A 25,561-nucleotide genomic window follows, 5' to 3' on the forward strand; every position below is an offset into this window, starting at 1 on the left:
TTTTGTACAGCAGACAGTGCTAGGGAGGAATACAGTGAGGGACTCATACAGAATGAGAACTGAAAAAAGTTATAGATCAATAAATAGGAAGCACACACGAAGTATAAAGACAGATTCTCTAGAATGTGTCAGTTCATTTACTAGAAAACAACCTGAAATTAAATACGTCTTTCTTTTAAATACATCTCTGCTTCTATTCTCCAAGGTCTGCCAGACCTAACAGCAACCAGAGAAAAATTACAGTAACATAAGAGTATGAGGTCATTCAAAACCTACCCAACAGCTGATGTTATATGCACAAAGTGCGCAAGAGCATGAAACTACTTTGCACAGAGAGCTGCCCATTCTTGATCTATGTATGCAACTAAGTTTTATAGGTAATTACATCAGCCATAACTTCTTAAAATGTCTGTAAGTTCAAGTAACATCAAAAATATGTCTTTTTGCAGTATCAAATATTAATGAATATTTTAAGTCATCTCCATGAAGACCACCCCCCCCCCCGCAAGCTCCAGTAAAAGATTTTTTTTGGAGCCTGTCTCAATGTCGACAACTATCAGCTTAACCCAAAACCCAGTGACTTCACAGGCAACGTTCTACCATCTTTGAGCCCTGACCTTAAACCTGCCTGATCATGTAACAGGGCAACATTTTCTGAACAGCTCAGCACTTGCTGACTCAGAACAGCTGGGAGCACTTCTGAAAACATGAGTGTATGCAGCAACATACGTGCTTGTGAAGAGACTTTGGCAGCTCACTCCTTAGTGTTTACTGTGCACCAAGCTCAACAATCACACCAAAACCAGCAAATGAATCTGAGTTTTAGTGCTACGTTTGGTTATAAGAGCATGTAGTTTGACCCACTGGGGACAGCTTTTACAAATATTTACCTTCTCATCTGTGTTGATATACTTGTTGAACCTCTTGAATGCATCAATATTGAATTTCATCAGTTCTCCCAGAAGGTCAAAGTAACTCTGAAGCACATCTCGTGATTTGCACTCGCTATCAACAATGCAGTAGAGAATATGCTGGCATGGGAGGAAAACATGTTATTGCCACAGCTTAGCCCAAGCCAGCAGTACAGCATAGACTCTGATTTAATCACTATTTAAAACATTTATCTGCAGGTTTAGTTCTTAGGTGACAGAACTAAAGACAACAATTCAGATGAGTCTTCTGATAAATTAACTTCCCAGTGATGCAGGCTATAGAACTGGCCACCCCCACACCTGGTTGCCACAAGCAGAATTCACAAATACTTTTCAAAAATTGCCCTAATCGCAGTGAATATTTAACACTATGTTTTTACCCCTTTTTGAATTCATTACAGATAAATCCTTCTTGATTGCTATGGAGATACGTTACAGAGGAAGCTTGACATTCATTACCTCCAGGAGTCCTCTCTTTAGCAGGAACATCTGGTCTGCATAGGAGGTGGTGCCTCGCAGAAAACTTTCAACTGCCCTTGCTTGCCAAAACCTGAGAAATCGAAGAAATGAGGTTTTAATTTTGGAGCAAGGGGAGTAATTATATCACAACTATAATTTAAATCAAATTTCCTAATCAGTTTCATTCCAATCTGAAGCTGGATTCAGACCGGTTGATCCTGCAGAAAATCACTGACTGTACTGGGTACGAGGTTCAATGCAAGCTTTGGCATTCTCCCTCACCTGCACTGCCACTGTAGCCAAGGGCAACAACGCCAGAGCTTTTCACAGCTTATGATTTTCAAGCATTTTCAACTGCTGTAAGCTGTATGAAAACAAACCGACTTCCCAGTCAACTCAAAACAGCACGTTACAGTGCAAAGTGAACCCACCTGAAGGAGGATTCAGCTGGTTCCTTCTTCATGACCTGAAGCAGTCTGGTCAACAAGCCTCTTTTCCCATCACAGACAAGACTCCTAGAGCATGTGAAGAAATTACAGCATGAGTGGAAGGGCTGGCAAGCACTGTACCTTGTAGAACCCTGAATCCAGTCTCTTCTCCCAAGCTTTTAATAATCAAAATCCCAGTATTGAATATACAGTACAAATATTAATTAACTTTCATTACTAGTTCTACCAGTGGAAGAGTTATCCTCACTGCCTTTGGTAAATGTCTGCAATACCTGCAACATGCCTTCCATATAAATCCTAGAGAAAAATTATTTATTTTCTCTCAAAATTTAATGATTTCAGAAATACCAATTCACATCTTGTAGGAATTGAGATTGGGAAAAAACCCATATACCACATTTGATCTTAGGAATGAAAGAAAAACATGCAGTTTTTGCTCAAACATAAAGGAAGCTCTAAGTTCCGTTTAGGAGGCAGAGCAGAGTATGGAAACCTAGATGCTACATGAGGTAGCCTTCTTCTATGTGTACTAGTAAAAGTATAGAAGCTGCAGAACTGCAGTACTACTCATATTAAATAGCATCTTCAGTAGAGTATCTACCCACAGTAAGCCTGTGCAGAAGCAATGCCTTGATCTCCTCATGTATCAAGAAAAGCAACATGGAAACGAAATGCTAAGGGTGGAAAAGAAACCAATTTTAGGCCAGAAACTGAGGAATGCTGCCTGTCTGGCTATACAAACCACCCCGCAGAGGTAGAATAAGATGCTTCAAGTGGCACTCTTCTACTCAAAAAACACCCCAGCATGCATATTCAGCAGATGCACCCAGGTTAATGGCTACGTACTGTATCAGCACCTTTGCTGGGCAGTCAATAGCCAGCTGACAAAGCCCTTGTGGGAAGTGGTTTTCTTGCAGCATGATAGTCTGTTCTTACTAACACTCGAGAGAGATGAGAAACTTTGCAAGTTGGAAAAAGCTGTTTACAACCTTGATCCACTTCCTTTCAGTGTGCTCCTAAACAAGGTGAATTTTTCCCCCTAAATACTTACTCCTTTTCGAACAAAGCCAGAAAGGTACCTACGCGTAGAAGGAAAGGATCTGAGTAATACAGACACCATCTCTTCCCAATTAGGCACAGTATTATTATAATAATTATAATCTAGAAATCCTAACTTAGAGAATTCCCTTTTTGAAGCGAGGTAAATCTGCTCTGTGCAGACCAAGTCCCTGCTGATACTCTGAGAGTATTCTGACAATTAAATTCTGCAAACGTTTCACCTTGTGAGGTTTGTACATCAGAATCGTGTATTAAAGAGCTTATTAAATCAAAACAGTCACTCTAACAGATACTGAAATATAACACTAGAGATTCTGCAAGTGGTTTAACATGTTAATCTAATTTAGCTTATTCTAGTTATTAGCTGCTCTTAAAATAAAGACTCTGAGCAGACACACTTAGATCTGTTTATGCAGACTGCAAATGGACATTATATGTGCACAGACTGCTCCTGAATCTCAAAACTAAGATTTATTAGTAGCAGCAATTCATGCATTGGAGGGATCCCAGTTTAATTTCCAGGTCTGTCTGCAATGCCTGTAGTGAGAAAGGCCAGACAAACAGGCAGACCTAGCACATCATAATGAAGTCTGAGCCACAAACTCAAAGCCCCCATTTTAGGTTGCTTTTGTTTTTAAAACGCCTTACTCTGAGCACAAGCACACTTCAGATTTGCTAATGATCTTGAACATCATACAAGCTTAGACACTTCCTGCTGAAACATGCCACTGAAATTAAAGTAAGTGAGGTGGACAGAAGGACCTCAAACAAGACAGGAGACATCAAACCTCCAACGTATGTGCTTGCAAAACGCTAGAAGCTGCTGACCTAAACCCTCTATCCCTACTCACCTGTCTGTGTTGACAACTGCATCAACTTCAGGGATGTTGGCTTTATGGGAGATTGCACTCAGCTCATTAAGTTCCTGGCTGTTTAAAAGGAGGTACTTGTTCCTAAAGCAAGACAGTTGGGGAGTAGGGGAGAAAAATATGATGAATTCAAGAGGCAGGCAAACATGTAATTCCATGAAGAGTAAAGCCACATGCCTACGAGGGCTGCAGGACCAGGCAATCAGCTTTCACCTCTCCAGCTCTTCACAGCTGTTCACACTCTACTCCCCTCCACCACAGCACACTCCCAAGCTAGGCCAACTAGCTGCTGTTTTATAAGCCTCCTCCAAAATTCGCCAAATGCAAGTTTCACCACTGACCAGCTTCGAGATGCCGGTTCTCTGCTGACCTGTTCAGGATCTTATGGTTTGTTTTGTGAATATTTATTTCCAGATGGCACTCGTTTTCAAAAATCTCAGCAACATTTTGCTGAATTTCAGCAGTCTTAAATAGCAAAGTCTTTCTCTGCGATATAGTGACTATGCTCCTTATCAGTAATAAACCTCAATTAGAAAGCAGAAACTGCAAAAAAAGTACTCCATCATCCTGGTATTTTATTACTCTGAGCAAATTGTTTAGTCTGGAAATATTTAAGAACTTCATGAAATGTAGAAAACAAAACAGGAATGGATATAAAAACACAGAATTTGCATTAAATGCTTTATTTGAATACTGAACTTTTCATAATGAAAACCAATTTATCTATAAAATAAATTAATGCAGAACGAGTCCGACAGAATAGAAACGTAGTCCAGAGGCTCACTTTGACAGACTCCCTGCCCAATGTCAGTGTGCTCCCTCAGAGCCCTCCTACTTCAAAGTGCTCAGAATCAGGCAGCAAAGATTTATTTACAGGAAACCTAAGGGAGCGTAGGATGCTGTGGTGAGCGTGAGGGCGTGCAAAGACAATCTATTCATCAAAACATAGCAGCTACACAGAGGATAAGTTATTAGACCAGAAAGGTGATGGGGATGCCGTCTTGCTTCAGAGACTATCTTCCAGATTAGTGCCCACTGAGGCAGTCACGTGAAGCTGCTTTTGATCTGGATCAACAGGTTTCTGTAATGAAAATACAGCCTCTCTCTCCATGCAACAAACTGCAAGTTCGGTTTATACACAATTTTACTGAAGTTATCTAAGTCCTCGCCCTCATCCTGTCCTCAGCTAACTCAGCTTTTATCTGTGATTTCATAGAAAGTTCATGTAACTATTTGTTTGAAAACCCTAACCAGATTCCACACATTCCACTTGCTCAAATGCTACAGCTGAAAGCTGTTTTCTGTTTAAAGAAGCCCAAGATCTTTGTAGTAACCACTTAAGTAAGAACATCATCTGAAGAGATTTTATTGGAAAACCTGGAGTGATTCCTGGGCAAACAATGTCTTGCATGGAGGATTTACGATAGGTCAGCCTTTCCCTTATGTTTACAATATGTCCAGCAGCTCCCCATTCTTAAAGCTAACACTTCCCAGTCGAAAAGGCTAATACTTTCAATATGCATATCTAACAGTACTAGATAAAACCTACACAAAAATATCACCCCAGCTGTAGGTAAGACCAGCTAGGCAAAAAGTGAAGACATAGACATATTTAGTGCAATGTGCCTCAAATGCAGGTGTTTGTAAACAATAGGAAACCATCTTGCAGGACTGAATTAGAACAATAGGACATTGATAGAATGCAAGATGTGATTCTGCAAGTCAGAACAGAGCAACAAGTACCTCTGTACCAGCAGAGGAGGTGTGCTTCTTGAGTAAAAGCATTAAAAAATATAAATAAAATCTGTATCACCTGTCAACTACCCCAGCAGACTCAAGCTTCATAAGTATGCCTTTTGAAGGCAAACAGAAGCTTTCTTCCTATTTCCAACCTAGGTTCCCAATGGCTAGCTGACAGATGATTGCTCCCCTAACACTTTCCCATGCAGTTTAATCAGGTCTTCTCCATTGCTGACATTTAGACAGCAATCACATCTTCCCAGCCTTTTTACAAAGGCAAACGAGTATTGATTAACCTCTTCAGAGGTACACTGTCTTTCACCCTGATCTTCCAACAGCCTTTGTTTCATGCTTGTTCCACTCTGAGTTAAACCTGAACATGTCCCCACAGGGTATATGTGCTCTTGTGAGCAGACTGGCTCACTACCAACTCTCAGGCAGAAGACAGATAAACAGCATCATGAAAGCTGCCTACTTATTTCTTCAGCCAGAAAGTGTAAACTCATCACATAAATGTTTCAGTTCATTTCAACATGAAGCAAAATGGGCTATTTTTAACCATCAACAGACATACTAAGACATGTCCATTGGAGAGCATATCCTCAGCCTTTTCATAGCAGGAGCTGAAAGGCACGCGAACATCTGAATCGAGTTTCAGGACAGTACAATGTTCCATTCAGATTGAGCTTGCACCGTGCCTAGGACACCCGCTGTAACTGCAACCAGGCAAACAATACCGCCGAGCCACAATCTACCACCATTTTTCATACTCACTCATGGTGATCACTAAAGCTCTGAAGAAGCCTCAGGAACTGTATCTTTAAAGTAATGTCCTAAAAAAGAGACAAGAAAGGTCAAAAAATTTTGCTTTAGTATTTTTGGATATCATTAGTTACCAAGCTGACATGAAAGAGCTGAATTGAAAACCTATCCAAATCAAACCCATTTGGACAGCAGAGCAAGTGACTTGCATAAATGGAGAAGGCTGCACTTTGCAGGCTTCCCAAAATAGAACAGAAGTGGAGACTGCCTCCAAGCCTATGCATGTAACGGTTAATAATTTCTTCTCACTGTAAAGGCAAAAAAGCTCATCACTGTATTAATTGATTTAGAATATCTAGGTTTGGGAAAAAATAAAAAGAAGAAACCAACAAAAAACCCAACCCCCCAAAAAACCTGACTGTGATCCATTTTGTGTTCTGTGCCTCCCCTTGCTAGACCTGCTAGCTATCATTTCCTTAAGTTTTGGTTGTCTTTTACCTTTGGCCTCCAAAGAATTTACCCCTTTCCCACCTCCCAAACTCAGAGAGAGGGGAGAGGCTAAATTGCCCTCTGCTAAATTGCTAGCATGTGCCAAAGATAAAGACTTAAGTGAAAACAATAATTCACAAAAAACTGAATGCTACCACATCTCAATTCATTTATTATACAAGCACTCAGTTACTCAGTACAACTCCTCAGAATTATATGATAAGATAAAAATCTAATACAGAATTTTAAGAGTTACTCACTGGGCTACAATCACAATTTTGATTGTGTCCATGCAGAACAAGGGCGGATGCTGAATGCTTTCTCCAGATCAGTTTGTCAAACAAGTTATTGAGGCCAGGAATAAGTTTGAACTCTGCTATCATTTTATGAACCTGGAAAACAAGAGAAGTACATACTCATTTGCTGCAGCCTCAAATACGGATATAACGTAGTCTGGTAAACAGATGGGCACAATTACGTCATCCTCTGACAACAGAGAGTGAATTCTTTTATCAAACAGCATGTGTTTGTGTTAATATGCACACTAACCATGGTGTATTGTTAGAGTGGTTTCCATTTGGTGGACATGGATGGAAAACAGACATTTTGGGAGAAAGCTGTTTGGTGCTTCAGTTAACCACTGTGCCTCTGGAAGCAGCTTTAGACATCGGAGATCGCTTACAGCACATTGAAAATACATCTATACCCAGCTTCCATGTATCACAAAACTAAGCTGCGAATATTCTGTTGCCAGTCATCCACTGAGCGTCCTTTGCCTTTCTAGTTCACACAGCCGAAGCTGAGGTAGTCCTCTGAAGACAACACAAACTATCAATAGCGTTTTTGTTCAAGTGACCTAGGCAGGAGTTCTGAGCAAAGCAGAGCCCCGCAGTAACACAACCACGCTGCAGTTCAAGCGCTGCTCCTTCAGGTTAAGGGGAAGTTGAACTTCTTTAGAGAATGCTCAGAAGAGAAGAAAATGCCAAATTACTCAGGTTTATTTATCAGTCTGCCTGCCAAGCTAGGACATAGTACATTATGACGTGTTTGAAACAGACTGTAGAGTTACTCATGTAAAAAAGCTAGTCATTTTGGCGTGAACAGCTGTTAAATACCTTCAGTCCAAGCTTTGATACTTTTGATGTAAGCAATTTGGAAGATGAGGAATAGGAGAAATACAAAGTGGGACTCTCATCAGCTGGACGCCGATGACAAGCAGTATCCCTTGAGCTGTGGTGCAAACGAAAATCACGCATGATTGGGAAGGCCAACATGCTATAAAAATTAAGTGCCCAAAGCAGTAATGGACATGTTCCTTAAAATCAAGTCACCTAAACAATAACCTAGGTAATCCCTGGGATGCAGAATTATAACTAGCAGTATTTCAAGCAGATCATTCCATTTTGTTCTATTTCCTCAAATACCTGAATCAAAAATATTTTAAGCTGATGCTATTTTACAGGTCTTCATTCCTATTCTTGTTCACAGCACAGCTGATGGCCTTCTGCACTCCTCTTGGCTGTAGCCACCAACTTTCCCCATCTATATGGAAACCACATTCCCACTGCTGGGCATCTCCGAATATCACACCTGAGGAAGCAGGCAGCTCCTTCCCACCTCACCCGTACTACCCTGACAGATTGCAAAGCCTGGAGTTCTTCGACGCTCCCTTACTTTCAAACGCTCTCGGACACTTTGATCTAGTCACAAGCCTCCAACAAACACAGCTCTGAGGAATCTCTCCGAACAAAGCACTCCCTGTAGTCCCCGTCCCTCAGTGGCACAAGCACAACAGGATGAAACCAAGCGTGCGAGCTGCCTGCAAAAGCCTCGGCCCCTCACTAAAGGAGGAGCTCTTGTTTTAACTCATGAATCTGCTCCTTTCTACACAGAGCATAGTCTCCTTATTCCAATAATCTCATCCCTAATTTCAAATGTGTTCAGTTTACTTTTAGTTTGCTTAACTCTAAGTTCTCACCTGACAGACAGCTGCACGACAAAGCTCCTGAGTCACAGTCATTGCCTTTGGATCACACTCTCTCCCAGACCCCAAACTCATTACAACTACTCAGCCTGGGGATACCAAGACAATCCCTGCTCTGTATTCATCCTTCTAACTCCTTTGACTTTTTCCTGTTGCTGCCCAGCTTCACATGAATTGCTCTATTGCCTTCTCACCACTAAAACTATTACGAGCTTCTGCTGCGTGCAGTTTGGCTCCCTATAGCAGGAGCAAGTAAATCAGCCGATTGCCTTTCACCACAACACAGACATGCAAGACAGCCTAGAAAAATATATAAGGAGAGTAATTTAGGGTGTGACTGTAATGAGAAGGAAGCAAAGGCACAGATCTGCAGTGAAACACCACTTATCCCCAAGGGTGTGATCATCCCCAGCATGGCAGCAGGTAGGAGCCAAGTTGCTGCTAGCACAGTTGTCAATTTATACAAGTTAGCCAGCAGTCAAGTTTAAACCAAGGGTTTAGAGGAAACGCTCAGCAACAGGTTGAGTTTGTTAGGAAGCTGCATCATGCTTCAAGCAAATGCTAGACCATTATGTTGATTATCATAGTGGACTGAAGCAGGTTTGTGATGCCCTTTAGAAATTCTATGCAAAATTATTCCAATATAAAACCAGTAAGACCTTTGGCTGCTCAGACTGCAAGTCTGATATCACAGATCCTGTGCTTTTATTCCCTCACAGAAAAAGAGATACCATCAAGCAGCTGAAATGCTTGTCATTGGGAGTCCTATTGCAGACTCTGCCATTCCCTGCTTATTGGATCTTTCCGCGTAGAACAGCTCAGCTCTAGTTCTTAATCTGACTGCCTCTCAGGAAGAGTAATGGATTTGCATCTGCCACACAAGTCTTTGAAAACTTCATGTAGATTAAGGAATGAAGGATGTATCACGTGTTTCAAAAGCAGTGGATTTTACAAAAAGAGCTGGACAAAAAGTGTTTGGGAACAAAGTAACTCAAATCTTTCAAGAATTCAATTCCCGTCCTGAATCAGCCCTGGAGAAGTGAACTGCATGCCAGCTTTATCCTTAGACAGTTTCCCCGTTTGCATGGGGGCAGAAGTAGCAGAGGAAGAATAAAGAGTTGTTTTCCCAGGAAATTAAAACAGTCAGCTTCAAAGCTAGCTATTTCAGCAGCATACTTTCTACCTTGTCACATTTGGCAGTAACACACTAGAACTGACCCAGGGAGGTAAGCAAGCCAGCACCTCCAGCTCCCTGAACAGGCAGCAGCACGATGAGTGCAAGCTGCAAGTAGTTTCTGCTGTATCTATAAAACTGCATTCTTGTGGTGAATCAGGCAGGGATGAATTATCTGACTTGATACAATGGAAAAAAAGGTTGTCCTAACAGATCCATGTTCTGGCAGTTCCAGTTATGCTTTGGGCTTTTTTTAAATTTTATATTATGCCCAACAGAAACAGTACTTTTAAAAGGAATGACAACAGGATTATGAGTTTCTTATGGTAGTGATTGTGGTTTCTGCAAGAACTGCTAGTTTCCTCTGGTTACTATTATACAGAATCTATTTGTTTTTAATATCCATTTGTAGGTTCAGAGTGAACAGGTTAGTTATCTTCAGGACTGTACTACAAATGCACTTCTATTTTAAATTCAGATTAAGAGATTTAAGAGACAGCCTGTGGTGAGTATTTGTGACTCCTATACAGTGGGAGGTTACTAGCAAAGAACAAAATACTCAAGACAAATGTGCTCAAGCAACAGCCCCCAACACAGTTACATTTGCCTAATACAACGGCCCTTCAACAAGTCAAAACAATTTGATCCTCCCAGTCTCTAGGGCATCCAAATGTCCCTGCTATTCCAAGCTGCTCTGCTGAGCTGAGCAGACTGCCAACATTGGAAACCTGTCAAAACCGTACCAACGGATTGCTTTTCTTTCCCCTTCACAATATGCTTTTCACCCGTTTAAACCAAACTACAGCCAAGCTGCAGTGATTGGCTCTCCGTAAGCCTATGTGAGGCAGGGAACAAGTTATTTTTCTTTTTGATAGCAAGAAACGCAAGAGGAACAGATGAGTGGGATTTCTAGGCAGTGCCAGTGCAGACAGCACTGAAGTGTATCCTCCCAGGTGAGAGTTTAACACCACACTCACTCACCCAAGACATGGGAACCTACTGCAAAAATTACCCATTCACAAATCACCCCAGAGGATTTCCTAAAGTCAAAGAAGGGGAAGGCCTGAAGGGGCTCTGTCCAAGAGGGTCACCAGTGCACCAGGAGGGGGAAGAACATCTGGCTGCAGCTCCTGCAGCATCCAGGCACATCCAAACACCTCCTCACACGCAGAGACAGGATGCCTCATCCAGGAGGCATCCTCCTGCATCCATCTCGCACCAGAGCAGCAGCTCTGCAGAGACCGACCACCCCCCCGCACTGGTCAGCACAACTTGTGACAAGCCCTGCCCAATGGCTCATTCTGGTTCTCTGCAATGAAACACTGCCTGTTTGTTTGTGCATCGTTGCAATGATGGGATTTGCCCAGCTTTATGCCTTGAGCTTTGCCCTTCGTGTTTCTGTGTCCATGACCTAATTAATGAGCGCTTAGGTTTAAAGAGACATCAACTTCTGCATGCGTGACTGTTTACAAGTGCTCACCTGATTCCTTTGTCTCCCCATGAGCAGCACGCAGAGAACATACAACACCTCCAGCTTATACATAATCTCATGCATGATCTTCATGGACTGTGGAAGCTGTGTTCGTGTTGAGGTGTTGGCCAATCCACTTTCATCCGAAGACTCTGAACAAGATGGCAAAGATGTGAGCCTGAGGCAGCTTCAACAGGAAAGGATTTGTTACAGTTATTACTGTTACACTGAAATACTGCAGATATAAGACCAGCACGACTGCTTGAATCTTCTTCTCAACTAAAAATAGTGACATACAACAAATAACCAATTTAAATGCTACAGAAGAGAAAAAAATATAGCTGGAACTTCAGGAGATAAAATCAGATTTTTAGAAATTATTTAATTTTTCCATAATAAGCTAAATGGCATCACCTATCTAAAATACGTAAGATCACCTATATGAATTAATAGACTACTGCACCAGAAAGGACATGGCAGAAAAGGTAACAGAAGCAGGGGTGAGATTATCAGAAGCATTCACTATAGTCTACTTTCATTTCATACCTCAGTACCTTAGGCCACAGTTAAATAATTTTCATAGCCCTATCTAGAATTATACTGCTAGGGGCAGAAATAGGATATAACACGCCATGATTGCAAGTGGAAAACATGACAGAAATCATGAGTGGCACAGAGAAAGTAGAGAATGACATAGTGAAACTTGTAGGTTGCAGTTCAGAAAGGAGTTAGCTCTTTACAGAATACGTAACTAAGTGATGAACTGCCCCGCCACAGGATAGTGTGAATGCTTTTTGAACCCACGTGAAGAAACAGTAACTAGGCAAACGCACAAAGGAAGGAAACCATCAAAGGCTAAAAAGCACAGACACCACCTCTGACTCAGAAGTCCCTAAGCCACAAGCCACTGGAGACCGAGACAGTATTCTGGGAAAGTACATCTAGGTTTGCTTGCTAACTGATGTTGTGGGTCAAGAGCTGTGACTGGGCATGTTCCTCCTCAGCAAAATTGCCTTGTGAATTCTGTTTCAAAATACCAAGCGTTCTCCAGTTTCCCCCAAGTCGGTGTGTATAAAGGTATGTGCGAGATGCTGTTGGAGCATTTGCATACTTCATTTTTTGTGTATTTTCATAAGTTTTAATAATTAATTGCTACAAAACTAATGAAGCTGGATAAGGAAGAAAGTTTTCCAAAGAAGCACAGAAGCAAAGATTTAGATATCAAAATTTTGGGATAATTCTCATTCCATTACCAAGTACTTTGAGTTCTACAAGACACACACTGCATTTTTGTAATATTGAAGGGCAACGAAACAAACCAGGCGCTTGCTTCAAAGCATTCTCCTAAGGTTGTATTAACACTTCCATACACTCACCTGGAACAATTATTTTTTTTCAATTAACTTATTTAATTTTGCTGGAACTACCTTTCCTTTTTAAAGGAGGGACCGTTTGCTTGGTATAAAGTATTTGGACCTAAAGCCATCAGCCTAAGTTTTAGAGCAAAACACTGGTAAATTCACTTACCTCAGATGTGTGTATTTTTGTCAGTCCAAGGGGTATTAGTGCTGAGGATGTACAGTGTTACAGTGTTATCTAGACGTGCAAAGGGCACAGTTTGCCTTGGGACATTTCCTTTTGCTAACTTTAGTTCATGGGAAAAAAAAAAATCAGTGCTACATGAGAACAAAATGAGAGCCAGACCTAAATGCTGACACATCAGTCTTTCATGCAAGAAAAGGGGAATCAATACCAGTTGAAAGGAAAAGCAACATATGGCAAACACTGAAGAAGGTTAAGATAAGATATGCATCAGCTAATGGTGGCTAGAGGAATGCAAGCCAGATACCTGTACTGCTCTGCTCTGCCTCTTCATTTGCCACTCTCATCAGTGCATCAAGTACTAGTGCATTGTCCAGCCAGGTGTACCATTCTTCCAACTCCTGGAGGAAGCTGGAAGTACCTGTTGTTTCAGACACCTTCCGTGTTGCCAGTTTGCACAATCGCTCAATGAAGCCTGGAATATTCAAAAGTGTAGCTGAAAAAGAAAAATAATTTTATTACAGTTTAAGACCACCAACACTGTTGAGATTCTTCTGCGTTCGTTCACAATGTAACAATTACCTTGATTAATTTCAGCTCGAGAAGGACCCAAGTTTTTTTTCTGCTGGGCGTTTTTGGCAAGAAGCGTGTGCTTGTCATCGCTTCCTGTGTCAAGTTCAGAAATTGTGACAGCAAGGATCCTGCAGAAGTTCGCAAGCTGCTGCTGATCAAAACTGGACACAAGGCTCGCAAGATTGGGAATATCATCCAGTTGTATCATTTCCTGGAGGAGGCAACATCAGAGTGAGTCACACATGATATTCAATAAGGGAACACAGACACAGCCAGAAGGCTTCAGCTACAGCTCCTCCCTGGCAAGATCTGTGTGTTATTTCAATGTTAGTAAAAGAGAAGCAAACAGGCAGTGGAAAGGAAAGAGCGTGAACCACACACACACACACCCCCCCCCCCGATTTACAACTGGTGTCACTTATGTTTATCAACTCCAGAAGTATAGATATCCACCTTTTAAAGATTAAGTATTTAAGACAAATTTTGGGGGCTTTTTTTAAAAAAAAAAACACAACCCTAATTTAACAGACAAATTGCATTTAGGTATTACAAAGCTTCAGTTCAGTTTTCCACTTCTCTCTGTATTCTCTTTGAGAGAATAGCTAGAGCTATGTCTCTAGCTCACAGATAAGAACTGATGCCTAGATCTTTTTCCTTAGTCTTTTTCATCAAAAGATACTAAAAAAGATCTGTTGAAAACCGTTTTCAGCAAAAAAACCATTTATGTTCAGATAAACAAAGCTTGTTTCCTATCTCAGGAAGTACATAATCCTCAACTTCACTCTAAAAAAAAAGCAGTAACAAGTTACAGAACCCTGACCCTCTCCACAAAACGTACATAGACACATTTCATTCAGGGTTTTCCCAAGGTTACACCTTTAATATTTTATTTGCACCACATCAGAGCACTAAGCTGTAACGATGCCGGCAAGCAAGTTCAAAAACCTAGTTTGTGCAGAAGACCTAAGTGCCCTGTTCCCCCAGCCTACAACTTCTCAGAGAGATGACAAACCCCAAGGCAAGAGAGAAGCACGGGAAGCCTTCCAGATGTCAGGAAGACTACTAAAAAATCTGAAGTGTAATCAGAAGGCAAGGATGAAAAATGAATTTATATGAGGTTCATTTTCTTTATTTGAAATACTGGTTGTACTTTAATGACAGCTAGGTACTCACCCCCCACCATCCTCTGCAAGCTCTGCAAAAGCATTACAAGTATAATACCACGTGCGTAATTTGGCTCCTGTATGAAATGTGATTGAAGTTAATGATCACTGTAAACAGTCAGGTTTCAAATAAGCTACAAGAAATGAGAATGCTAGCTTAGAGGATTATCTTCAGCAACTGTTCAAAGAAATAGCTGTCTTTCCTCCACTGGCCTGAAAAGCCATACAAATAAAACGAAGAAACCAGTGACTAACCTTTTTAACTCCCAGGATATCTTCAATGAGCGTTGCAGTTTGTAGGAATGTCTTTTTGTTTGTCATCAGTGTAAACAGGAACAACACAAAGTCATTTCTTTCTGCCAGTCGCCTTGTGACTCCTTCCGTCTAGAAAGCAGCAAGAAGCACACACAGGCCCAAAGTCAGAGCCCACCTTGACAAGTCGTATGTTACAGGCACATGCAGGACAGTTTTACAGATTATGCATTATCGAATCAGCTATTCGTGAAACCAGGATACATTGTGTTTATGGTGACCAAAACTAGCTCCAGTCCTTGTCTGGAGTGAACACGATGCTTGCAAAAACTACAGGCTCCAGGATGTGAGGCTTCATCTCAAGGCAGTTGTTTACTTGCTTGAGTCAAAAGTAAACACTGCATGCCTGGAAATACATCAGAGAGGCTTGTCTCTGCTTTCCCATACAAATTGTAACCAGCTCCATTTTATGGTACGTAAAATGTAGTCCCCAGATTCCTCCTGAACTGTTAGCATTGCTCTCAGTTGGGCAGAATCTAAGCAACCAGAATCAAGCATTGGCCTTAATGAACTTGGTGATGAAGCAGAGTTCATGCTTTAGCATGACTGTGGGGTTCATCACCAAGTTCATTAAGGCCAGCTTTCATGCTCTGATCTCTGCTGAGAGAGCGAGCAATTTAATTCCAGTCTTTTCCGGAATTAAACGTAACTTAAAACTACATCTTTACCGCTTGCAAAGCTGTCTATTATATATGACTGACATATCACCAGTGTTCACAGAACTAGACCAGCTCAGATACTTCCTGAATATTTACACGTAAGTATAAGAACAGTTAATATTGCACAGGCAACGCTCCTGTCATCCTGAACACCTCTTGTTCAAGACACAGCAGTAATACAGAAATTAATTAAAACAGCAGCTAGTCTATAAATTGCAAACTTGTTTCTTAGCGTATTACACTATTCACAGTTTGCAAAAGTTGCATTACCTATAGTTAAAAAAAAAATCACGTAAGTCAAGAAAAAAGTGTTCCCTCTCTTTCGCCTCCCATATGTACACAGATACTTAGTAGCGACAACATGATCTATTAAGACTCAAACTCTCAAGATTAGGTTGATGTCTTCGGAAGAGCTCCAAGCCAGTAACTGCCTTTTTAAAAATTTTTGTTAAACAATGCTCCCTAGGTTATGACATAATAAAACATGTGATGAAGTAAACAATCCTGAGGATGTTCCCTGCATGCATAATCTGAGGCATGCGCTTTTAGCTTCAGAATTGTAATGGCAAGGTATTTCAATAGGCCTTTAACCCAGTGTCTTCCTTAGCACTGATCTGCCATCCGCTGAACTGAACTAATATTCAGCACATGAAGGAGTTGCAGGATCCAACTTAAAACAGTTTGCCAGCACCATTACTGAACAAGACTAGCTGTATCTCGAGTTAGCAGGCATCCATTTCCAAATTTTAAGTTTGAATACAACAAAGGCTGACACGGCTTTCCTATGGAAACACAGATACAGAAAGATTCAAACAAGAGGATTTAAACTTGACAATGTGGCTAAGAAAACAGAAATTATTTGAGTAACACATAAAAATATAGGGTGGTCTGACATTTAACTGAAAGAATTTTAATGAGAAGTTTCAGAGTAAGTTTAAATTATGCTTAAAAGAGGCTGTACATTGTCTTATCAAGTGGCACATGTAAAATGACCAGCAGAACACTTTTCCACAGCAGTTGTACTTACACATATACACGTGTTGTACAGTATGCTTAAGCAGTCCTTGATGAGGTCATCGCTTACTGCAAAGGAGAAAACAGACATTCACTAGCTGTACGTTGCCAAGGTACACTAACTTCCACAGTAGTGACATGACTAGCTATAAAATGGGTGAGAATCTCAGGCTAACTGCTAGCTCAGATCACGTGTGCAAATGCCTTGGAAGATAGAAACCAGAGGAAGAAACACTCTATATCTGACCTGTTCACATGCTTTCTTCCGAAACTACTATCAGCACTGCCTAGGACCAGAGAGAGAGATGTACTTCTGGTCTAGTGCACTTCTTAGTCACGCACAAAAGAGAACGATAAGGGTGTAAACAGCATTTTAGGAAAAATATCATAGATGAACTAAAAATTTGTCAATTTGAGAAACTGCTGAGACACACATTAGTTCCAATTATTAAGCATGGGGCAAAAAAAGGACAGTTCATGCAGTTTTCTCCACACAGCATCAGTAATTCATAGAAAAGGTTTCCATCTGATTTACTCCAGCATTTTAGTATTTAAAATACGTTTTCAGTACAAACATACAACAGCTGCCTCTAGCTCAAGTTCAAGTTTCTTCACCCTTGAAGTTCCCTGACTGACGGGCATGGAGTCTACCAAGACATTTCCTTTCCTCAGAAGGGTTCAGGGAACCAGCAGGATCACAGACAGGAGAAATGAAAACACTAAACTAAAGCTGCTCCAGCAGGGAAGTTGTGCTGAAGCTACTGTGCCCTATTGGCAAATTCTTCTTACAGCAATTTGGAAATCAGTGGTCACTATGACTAAGTCAGGAAAACAGCATACTTTTCATTGTCTCACAATCTCTATAACTCCTATTACATAAACAATGTTTGTGGCTTATTATTAATAATTGTTAACTGTAGCTATAGCCACAGTAACAATAAAAGTTTCCAGTGATTGCAGATTTACTGCACTGAGAGAAGTATGTTATGCTGAGTGCATGAATACTCCTGAGCTGCGCTTTGCAACAGATGACTTATCCTAAATCCCATCATGAATCAGTACTACAGAGAACAAAGAAACCAATGATTCATTTAGGAACAGGAAATTGCTGGTATGGGAAGAGAGTAACAGAAAAATAGAATAATTTCTGTCTGAATAAGGACACAAGGCAAGAATGAAAAAAGATAAAACACCTATTTACTTACTTTTCTGTTTCTTTTTCTGTGTAATAAGAGTTGGTCTCATGAGAATTTCTACTAAAAGCTGTAACAAGAAGATAAAGAATTAAGGGAATAATCTTTGGGATACAAATAACCAATTAATTTGTCAGTGACAAATCCAAACTTAGTCCTGTCTCTGCTGAAGTCACAGAGGTGACTAATGGAAGCTCTACAATCAAAACCCCACTGGTGTCAAAATTACATTAACAAAAAATAGTTGTATTTACCCTGAAGAAATAGCAACAGTTGTATAAAACAATCTCCCACTGTCAAGTTTTAAAGAATTTGAGCCTGCAAAGAATGTAATTTCACATGCATCCAGATAGCATCAAGGATGGCTATCACACAGCTCCCAAAATAATGAATCTTTAGCAATAATCTGCAAAGAGATGCAAATTTTGCAAAGGCTCTCCCTAAATCTTGGTGGGCTTCAAAATACATTTCAGGTCCAGACATAACAGAACTTAGTTGCTCCAGATTTTAATCTCACCAATAAAGAACAAGCCACTGCTTGTGTACATGCACCTTATATGCATACTTACATATACGTTTACAGATATGTGAAGTGTTGTCTCATTTCTATTTAAGGAATGTAACAGTCAGCTTTCCGAGACTAGGACTATGGTTCTGATAGACGTAGAACTGATCTTTAGTCGTTCTAGCCTATACCACTGGTTTATTTTAAAACATAAAAAAAATAGTTTATTTAAAAATGAGTTAGCCACTAGAAGGAACTGATGACTTCTGCAAGAAGTATTGCAAAAACCCCCTAGTTTTAAAATTCAGTTTCAAATTGTTAAAAGCAATGTAGGCATCACCCAGTCGAGTCACGCCAACTGACAATATACTTACGTTTTACAACTTGCTCTATTTGTCCCAACTTAACTTTACCTTTCTTCTAATGAACTACCTACCCAGACACAGAGGAAAACATCTGATAGCACTGGAGGCACTGACAGATAAATAAATAGGCAACTTTAAAGAGGAATATAAATTTTCCAGCAACATTTGTAATAGTAGCTGTAGCATCAGTAGGGTAGAGAAAAATGACTGCAGCAGTAATGTAGTGCTCTTATTAATGGCTTACGTTTTAGGAGGAGAATGCACCCCTCAAGGCTCGGTACCCGAGATAAGCATCCAAAGATATCCCTATGCACTGCTCTTCTCCTGGGAAAGAACACCTACTGCAACAAGTCTGTCTTTTAAGGGTGGCCGCAGTCATGATCACTCCTGCCTTGCCACAGAGTGAACCTTTTTGCTAGTACTTATTTTTCCTGGTCAATACTATAACCCACCATGTATTTATCACCTTATTCTTGCAGAACTGGTATGCTCCTCACATACACTCCAGGGACTGGACTGCAGTGGTGTGAGACACTCCTTGGAGAGGGCTTTCTTCAGCCATCCTACTGAAACTGCAACAGTATGCAGCAAGAAGCGCAAGAGTCCAATGGTAGAAAGAGAATAGGTAAGAGGGTGCCTCACCAGAGGCAGAAGGAGCAGAAAGGGAGTTATGAGATCTTATTTCTTGGAATGGGGTTGCATTCAGGTCCAAAGTCCACATGGCTCGTGTATCAGTTCATGTGTTTGTACTCTTGGGTAATATTTTACATGTATTCATATAAAGGGAGGAGACACGAAAGTGCTTTTGTTCTTCCTTGATGTAAAGGCTGTCAGAATCCAAAAATATTTTAAGGAATATACTATCGCACATTATAGTATACAGAGTGCACTGCAAATTTAGTGTCCTTCAAAGTTACTCATGCTTCACAGTTTGAAATACTGCAACAGAGAATGAGCACATGGCATACACAGAACCAGCGGATTAGACTACTTCCCTTTCAAGTCTTAGAGTAGGATTTTCAAAAACACGTAGCACTGGCTTCTACCACTGCCTTTAACCAGATTAAACCTACTTGTATCAGCCAAATCTCTGGCCATAGTACCAGGTAATTACAGTGTATCTGATATTTACCATCTCCAGCCCAAGAAAAAAAACACAACACCCAACCAACAAAATCCAGCCAACCAAAAAAACCCCACCAAACCCCAACACACACACACTTACTCTGTGCATTCTCATATTAAAAGCACTTCTACAGGAAGTATCACTATTTCCCTTTAAAAACAAGGGAAATTTAAAACATTTTCATACAATGTTCTAAATTGCTTGGGTAGCTGAAGACTTTTGTCCTCAGTTGACAGGATACCAGCAACTAAACCAGTGCTAATTTCAAAACAACATAACCTAAATACAAGTTTTACTTAAGTAAAGGCATGCTAAGTGTAACAAGAGAGAAGTAGCAAAGACACTGTTTAGTTAGACCAAAAAAAAAAAGGAAGAAAGTGTCAATTAGTTCACTGGAAAATACAAATCATACATTTCTAATGACAGCTAAGATCCCAGGGTCCATCACCATAAAATTGAGCAAAGCTGGGTATTTGTATAATGTAGAATTAAAACAAATAAACAAAAGAGAAATTGCCAGAATGTCTACAGAAACCTTGCAGCTCTGCTTAAAAACTTCTCCACAGATGAAGCAGTCCGCATTGCATGCCAGCAATAAACATAGGCAACCTGGCTAAGAGTGCCCTAGTGTGCTTAAAAAAAAGCCACATATCCTTCAGTGGTAAGAGTAATTCTCAGTGCTCTAGTACCAACTGTAGTATTTAATCTCACAACCAGAAATCATTTGAACTGTTTTTATTGAGAACCTAGAGGTCTCACCTTTAAGTTAAAAACAGACTACCTGAGGAAACAGCCAGGTCTTCTATACCATATAAGAAGCACCACCTCACTTTTGATCATATAATACCTTGGAAAATACACTCTTTTCACATTTTGATTAACAGGAACAGGCACAATCCTAATGTTTAACATCAAATTGGTAAAGTCATTCTGCAGCTTGCATTTAGAAGCTTCGAAGGTCTCAAAGACCTCACTTACAGATTTCTTAGTGGTATGACTATCATGCAGAAATCTTTTTATATTGTTGAAAAAAACAAACTTACATCAACTCCTCCAAATAAGTCAAATGTGTATGTATTTGGAAAAGTGGACTCTTGAGCAGCTTTTCTATCTTCTGTAACAAATGCCATGGCTTCCATTGAAAGAAGTGGAGAAATTTCCTGCATGCAGTAGAAAAAAAAAAAAGATGGTTCAAAAAGAAAATTGTTCCTCAGTATAAACACAACTGACACTGTGATCTACTGACTAATCAATTACATGCATTCCCAGCTCTTATCTACCAGCCAATTCACAGATACTATCATGCAAACAGTTTCAAAAATTAGTTAGAATATGATCACAGTAGGCTTTGAAGAAAGCAACAACAAAATAACCCCTAGCTTTCAGGAAGAGCAGCGTAGACAATACCTTTAAGATGCTTTGGCACTGGGAGAAATCACTGTTTGGGTGGCTATGTTCATACAGCTTTTGCAACAGTAAGGGAATCCCATTCCATTTTGCTTGTTTATCCCTTTCCTTTAACAAGGCCTCTGTGATCTGCAACAAAGGAAGAACATAATTCCCATGTGTCCAACGTTTCACAACCAGGAAAACAACTTTACCACCTCCCCAAAATATCAATATCAGAGTATCACAGAAAAAGAGTTTATTGTAGAGAGTACCATTACAAAATCCAGTACCTCCTTCCATGCAGCTATTTATCCAGGACCGGTAGCTGCAGAATTTTACAGATGGTCAAAGTATCTTAAGCAGGTCAGGGCTTAAAGCAGATGTTATCATTTAGAGTACTTAATCTCATTCCGTATTTTTATGTTTATCAAATAGTTTTAAATGGTAACACATTAGTCTCTAAATAATTCCATTAGTAGAACTCCGATTGACAGGTCGCTGAGGGAGGAAATGGGTGCCCTTGACACTACCAAAAACTACACTAGTCTAAGGTAGGCAGAACGCTGAAGATAGAAAGGCTTCACTACTCGTCACATTCAGCTAGTAATGAGTATTTCCTCAGCCAAGTCCCCGAAGCCATTATTGGTCATAGCAATGATCCAAACCTCTAAGATTTACAAGCAGACTCCAGAAGAAAGTATCAAAGAGACAGTGAAAATTTCCTCTGTAGTCTTGAGCTGGTTATAAATGGAGACCAACAACTAAATCAGTAGGAGAACACCACTGGCATTATCCTCTGGGAAGCAGGCTGCAACCGCAAAAAAGAACACCTTAGCATTTGCTACTACATTTGTGCAAACTTTCTCCAATTTTCCTCCTTCTCCCCAAAATATAAAAAAAAAAATTCTCAATATTCACCACTATATTTTACACCTGAAAAAAAAATGAAGTAGCAGCACAAGGCTAATAAATATTCTGCTTAGAATCCACAAAAAATGTTTTGAAGCCTGAACACTTCCAGGTTACCGCCAGCAGATGATGTAAAGGAGGAGCTCTTCATTAAAGTTCACCATCCAGTCAATGCTGACCAGAATTTAACCCCCTGCCTTAACGATACTTCAGAGGTACCTAGACCAACCCCGAAGTAGGGACTTATCCTTGTACAAAAAGGTAAGGCAGACAACAATTATAGCCAGCAGGATTTCTGGCTGGCTTTACAAAATTCTTATATGCCCTCCAAATAAAAAACAAAATCAGGGGAAAAAACCCAATCCTCAGGCCAGCAAGGCTGCATCTCAGTGCAACATTTGTGGATTGTCTCTTACGCCTAGACCTAAACCTCTAAGCTGCTCTCCTTCTGCATTAAGTCACTCCCCAAACCTTTCTGTGGTTAACTCGCATTGTTTCCCTCCAGCCTGCTTAAACGTTCATTGTTAATAGTTAACAGCCAGGAAATCTTGCTTCTTATTGTTTCAGCCAAGACATCCTTCTCAGATATACCTCAGTGTACAATTCCAAAGGGCCATTCAATTCCCGATTAGACAATTATATGCAAATATACCCCAATTTCTGACTGAGAATTTAACCCTTTTCTCTGCTTGTTAGACAGCATACAGGAAGACCAGAAAACTGATGCAAGCACATGAAAACTCAGACTGGCCATGTTAGCTGCTGTGGGTCCTCGCCCTTCTTCTAAGCTTCCCAGATACTTAAGGTCCTCTTCCTGCTACAATACCCAAATTTGTAAATAACTAAGAATTTCAAGGCTCTTGAAGTATCAGGTTTTCTCGCTACAAGGGGTGATGTTAAAACCTTGTCCTGGGCTTAATATCGCGTTTGTTAATCGCACGTACGCTTCTTGGTTTGGGGCAGGATCCACCTCCATTCTCGTTTCTGTACTAGTAGGTCATCTTCTCCCTGTCCCGGACTCTGAGAGGCAGTCACTTCTGCTGATGTGCAGAAAACTTTCAGAACTGAAATTCTGAAAGAATGAAGCAAATGTTTCCTTGCTCTCATCTTCTTTTAACTGCTTTCAAAAAAAAAAAGTTTTTCTTTCTCTTGATTTAATACATGTCTTTGGTTTCATTGCAAGCTCTAGCTTGTGGCCCCTATTCTGTATTTATGAGGCTACCCTGGCTCTGAATATTTCCATTGTGGCGGGGCGGTATTTGCCAACGCAAAGATTTTGGATTCTGTGGAGGGATTAAAATTCAATTAGATTGTATGGAACTGTCTTTCTTTAAAACCATTTTGGTTAAAAACTGCATCTCATGATTTCTGTAATAGCAGCTAGTCAACGGTTTTCATTTATAAGCAAAGTCGATTTCCTTCTTGCTCTTTTTGGGCAGACATTATTGAACAGTCATCAAAAATAGCACTGGGTCTTTCAGGGCCCCTTTTCCCTCTCCAGCATTTGTTTGGTCTCATCCAAGCAGGGTAAGCCCAGTCCAACGCTGATTTCTCGGAAATTTTCTTCATTCACTGAATAGCTCTGGATAAAATCTCTGAAATCTTGCATACAAAGCTTAAGAAGTTAGATACTATCTAGTGAGAAGGGGAGGTTGCAGAAGCCCAGCTGGAAATGTCATAAATTAAAAGAAAGGGCCTACCTAACCGATGGTGGCAGGGGTTATGAACCGTCACGCCTTACTGGCGTTAGAAGTACCAATTACTGGGAAAACAAAAGAACCAGCGTCAGAACTTCCCTACCACCCAGGTACAGTAAACCAGACCGGTACAAACACCACACAGTCATTTCTCAGAAGTTTGCCATAATACATCCAAGTTTTGAATCACAAACCAAGAAACCCAGGGGACGGCACGTTGCGGCTCTCCAGAATTGGTTATATTCCAGGCAGGCCTCTGAAACAAGGCGGCACACACGAGCTCGAGCCCAAGCACAGAGCTCCCAAACCACGTCATAGTCCAAAGCGGTCTGTACAATGCCAGTTTTACACCGGCAGTTTACTGAATGCTGTTCACCAGCCAGGTGATCAGATACCTAACCAGTACCAGCCATCTCCCCCTCCTCCAGCTGTGCTGTTGAAGCCATGGCAGCATGGATTTGCTGGAAGGGCAATCAAAGACTTTCGAGAGGATTTAAGTACAGAGTTAAAAAACGTGTCATCAAGCCTATCCATGACTGCAAGGTAGAGCAGACTGAGTGGTTTTCTCTTCAAAGTCTCCCAAAGGACTGGAGCCCAGGATTTCCCAGGTGATTACTCCAAAGACTGATAACTACCACAGGAATGCTTCCCTACTACAGAGTTTAAATAACTTTTGTGCATCATTTTTCCTTGAAAGTATAGAAAGGGCTGAACAAAGACACTACATAAAAATCTAAATATTTATTTTAAATTTCTTTCCACTCCTCCTGTGTTCTAAATCCTTTTAAAACACCCCAGCATCCATTAGCATAATGGTCAATAAATAATTTTGAATAATACCTAAGCCTTCATCAAGTTATATTAAGTTATACGTTAATATTTACCTAAATCCATCCCTTGATCAGTTTAGTTTCCCTTTCCTTTCTCCCTCTCCACTTCGCTATAGTATTTGCTACTGACGTTCCTCCCCATGACTATCCTCCAGGCCCAGCCTCCCCAAGAGAAGCGGCATATCCTCCCGGCTGCTTTGTGCCCGTGCCCCTGCATGTGGTCAGAACTGCATTACCAGCCTTGCCAAAACATTTGTTACTGGCCTGAAATCGCTTGTAGCTATGATTGCTTCAAAATCCTTTCTCCTTCCAGTGAGGATTTTCCTTTCCATTTGTGTTCCTGCATTGTGACAATTTTCACTGCCCTACAAAGTAAAACCCGTATTTTTCCTAACCTTGTCTCCACCACTTTTCTAAGCTGTGGTCATCAGTGACACATCTCCGCGTCTTCCCATAGTTGCTGACAAACTGAAAGCCCGAGAACACATGACCGTAGCAGAAATACCATGAGCTAACCCTCCCCTTTGCTCTCCAGAGTAGGGCTAACAGTTTTCTAATAAAATTGTGTCTTTATTTCACATTTTACCCTTCAAACATTTCACTGTCTTGCTCCACACTCACTACAGGAGGGTGTTTTAGAAGCGTTTTCTGTGACCTTTCAAAAAGCAAAAATAGCAACTCAGGTGTCCAAGCATCCTTTACAGCACTAAAGAATTCATGCTGTGATAGACTTTACAGCTATGACATATCAGTTGTAATTTTTCTTAATTCAATTTTTTGTGGCAATCATGCATTAAGCCAAGATTGGAAGTCCTTTAAAAAAAAAAAGCAGAATTTCTATTCCCAGTATTTTCCATGACAACTTCTGAACTATATATTCAAATGTTCTGAAAGTT

General features: G+C 40.5%; 1 protein-coding gene across 1 annotated transcript in view; it reads right to left on the bottom strand.

Moving 5' to 3' along the window:
• TRPC4AP (transient receptor potential cation channel subfamily C member 4 associated protein) overlaps window positions 1-25,561 on the bottom strand; it is a 37,104-nt gene that overhangs the window by 6,183 nt on the left and 5,360 nt on the right. The window contains exons 2-15 of the mRNA XM_076352117.1: window positions 21,248-21,376; window positions 20,884-21,000; window positions 17,857-17,914; window positions 16,665-16,720; window positions 14,922-15,050; window positions 13,513-13,714; window positions 13,238-13,426; window positions 11,398-11,540; window positions 7,020-7,151; window positions 6,283-6,341; window positions 3,751-3,852; window positions 1,823-1,906; window positions 1,392-1,482; window positions 891-1,031 (exon numbers count right to left, since the gene is read on the bottom strand). Of these exons, the coding sequence (XP_076208232.1) occupies window positions 891-1,031; window positions 1,392-1,482; window positions 1,823-1,906; window positions 3,751-3,852; window positions 6,283-6,341; window positions 7,020-7,151; window positions 11,398-11,540; window positions 13,238-13,426; window positions 13,513-13,714; window positions 14,922-15,050; window positions 16,665-16,720; window positions 17,857-17,914; window positions 20,884-21,000; window positions 21,248-21,376 (1,632 nt within the window). The remainder of the gene's footprint in view (window positions 1-890; window positions 1,032-1,391; window positions 1,483-1,822; window positions 1,907-3,750; window positions 3,853-6,282; window positions 6,342-7,019; window positions 7,152-11,397; window positions 11,541-13,237; window positions 13,427-13,512; window positions 13,715-14,921; window positions 15,051-16,664; window positions 16,721-17,856; window positions 17,915-20,883; window positions 21,001-21,247; window positions 21,377-25,561) is intronic.

Source organism: Aptenodytes patagonicus, chromosome 14, assembly GCF_965638725.1.
Source record: "Aptenodytes patagonicus chromosome 14, bAptPat1.pri.cur, whole genome shotgun sequence".
NCBI lineage: Eukaryota > Metazoa > Chordata > Aves > Sphenisciformes > Spheniscidae > Aptenodytes > Aptenodytes patagonicus.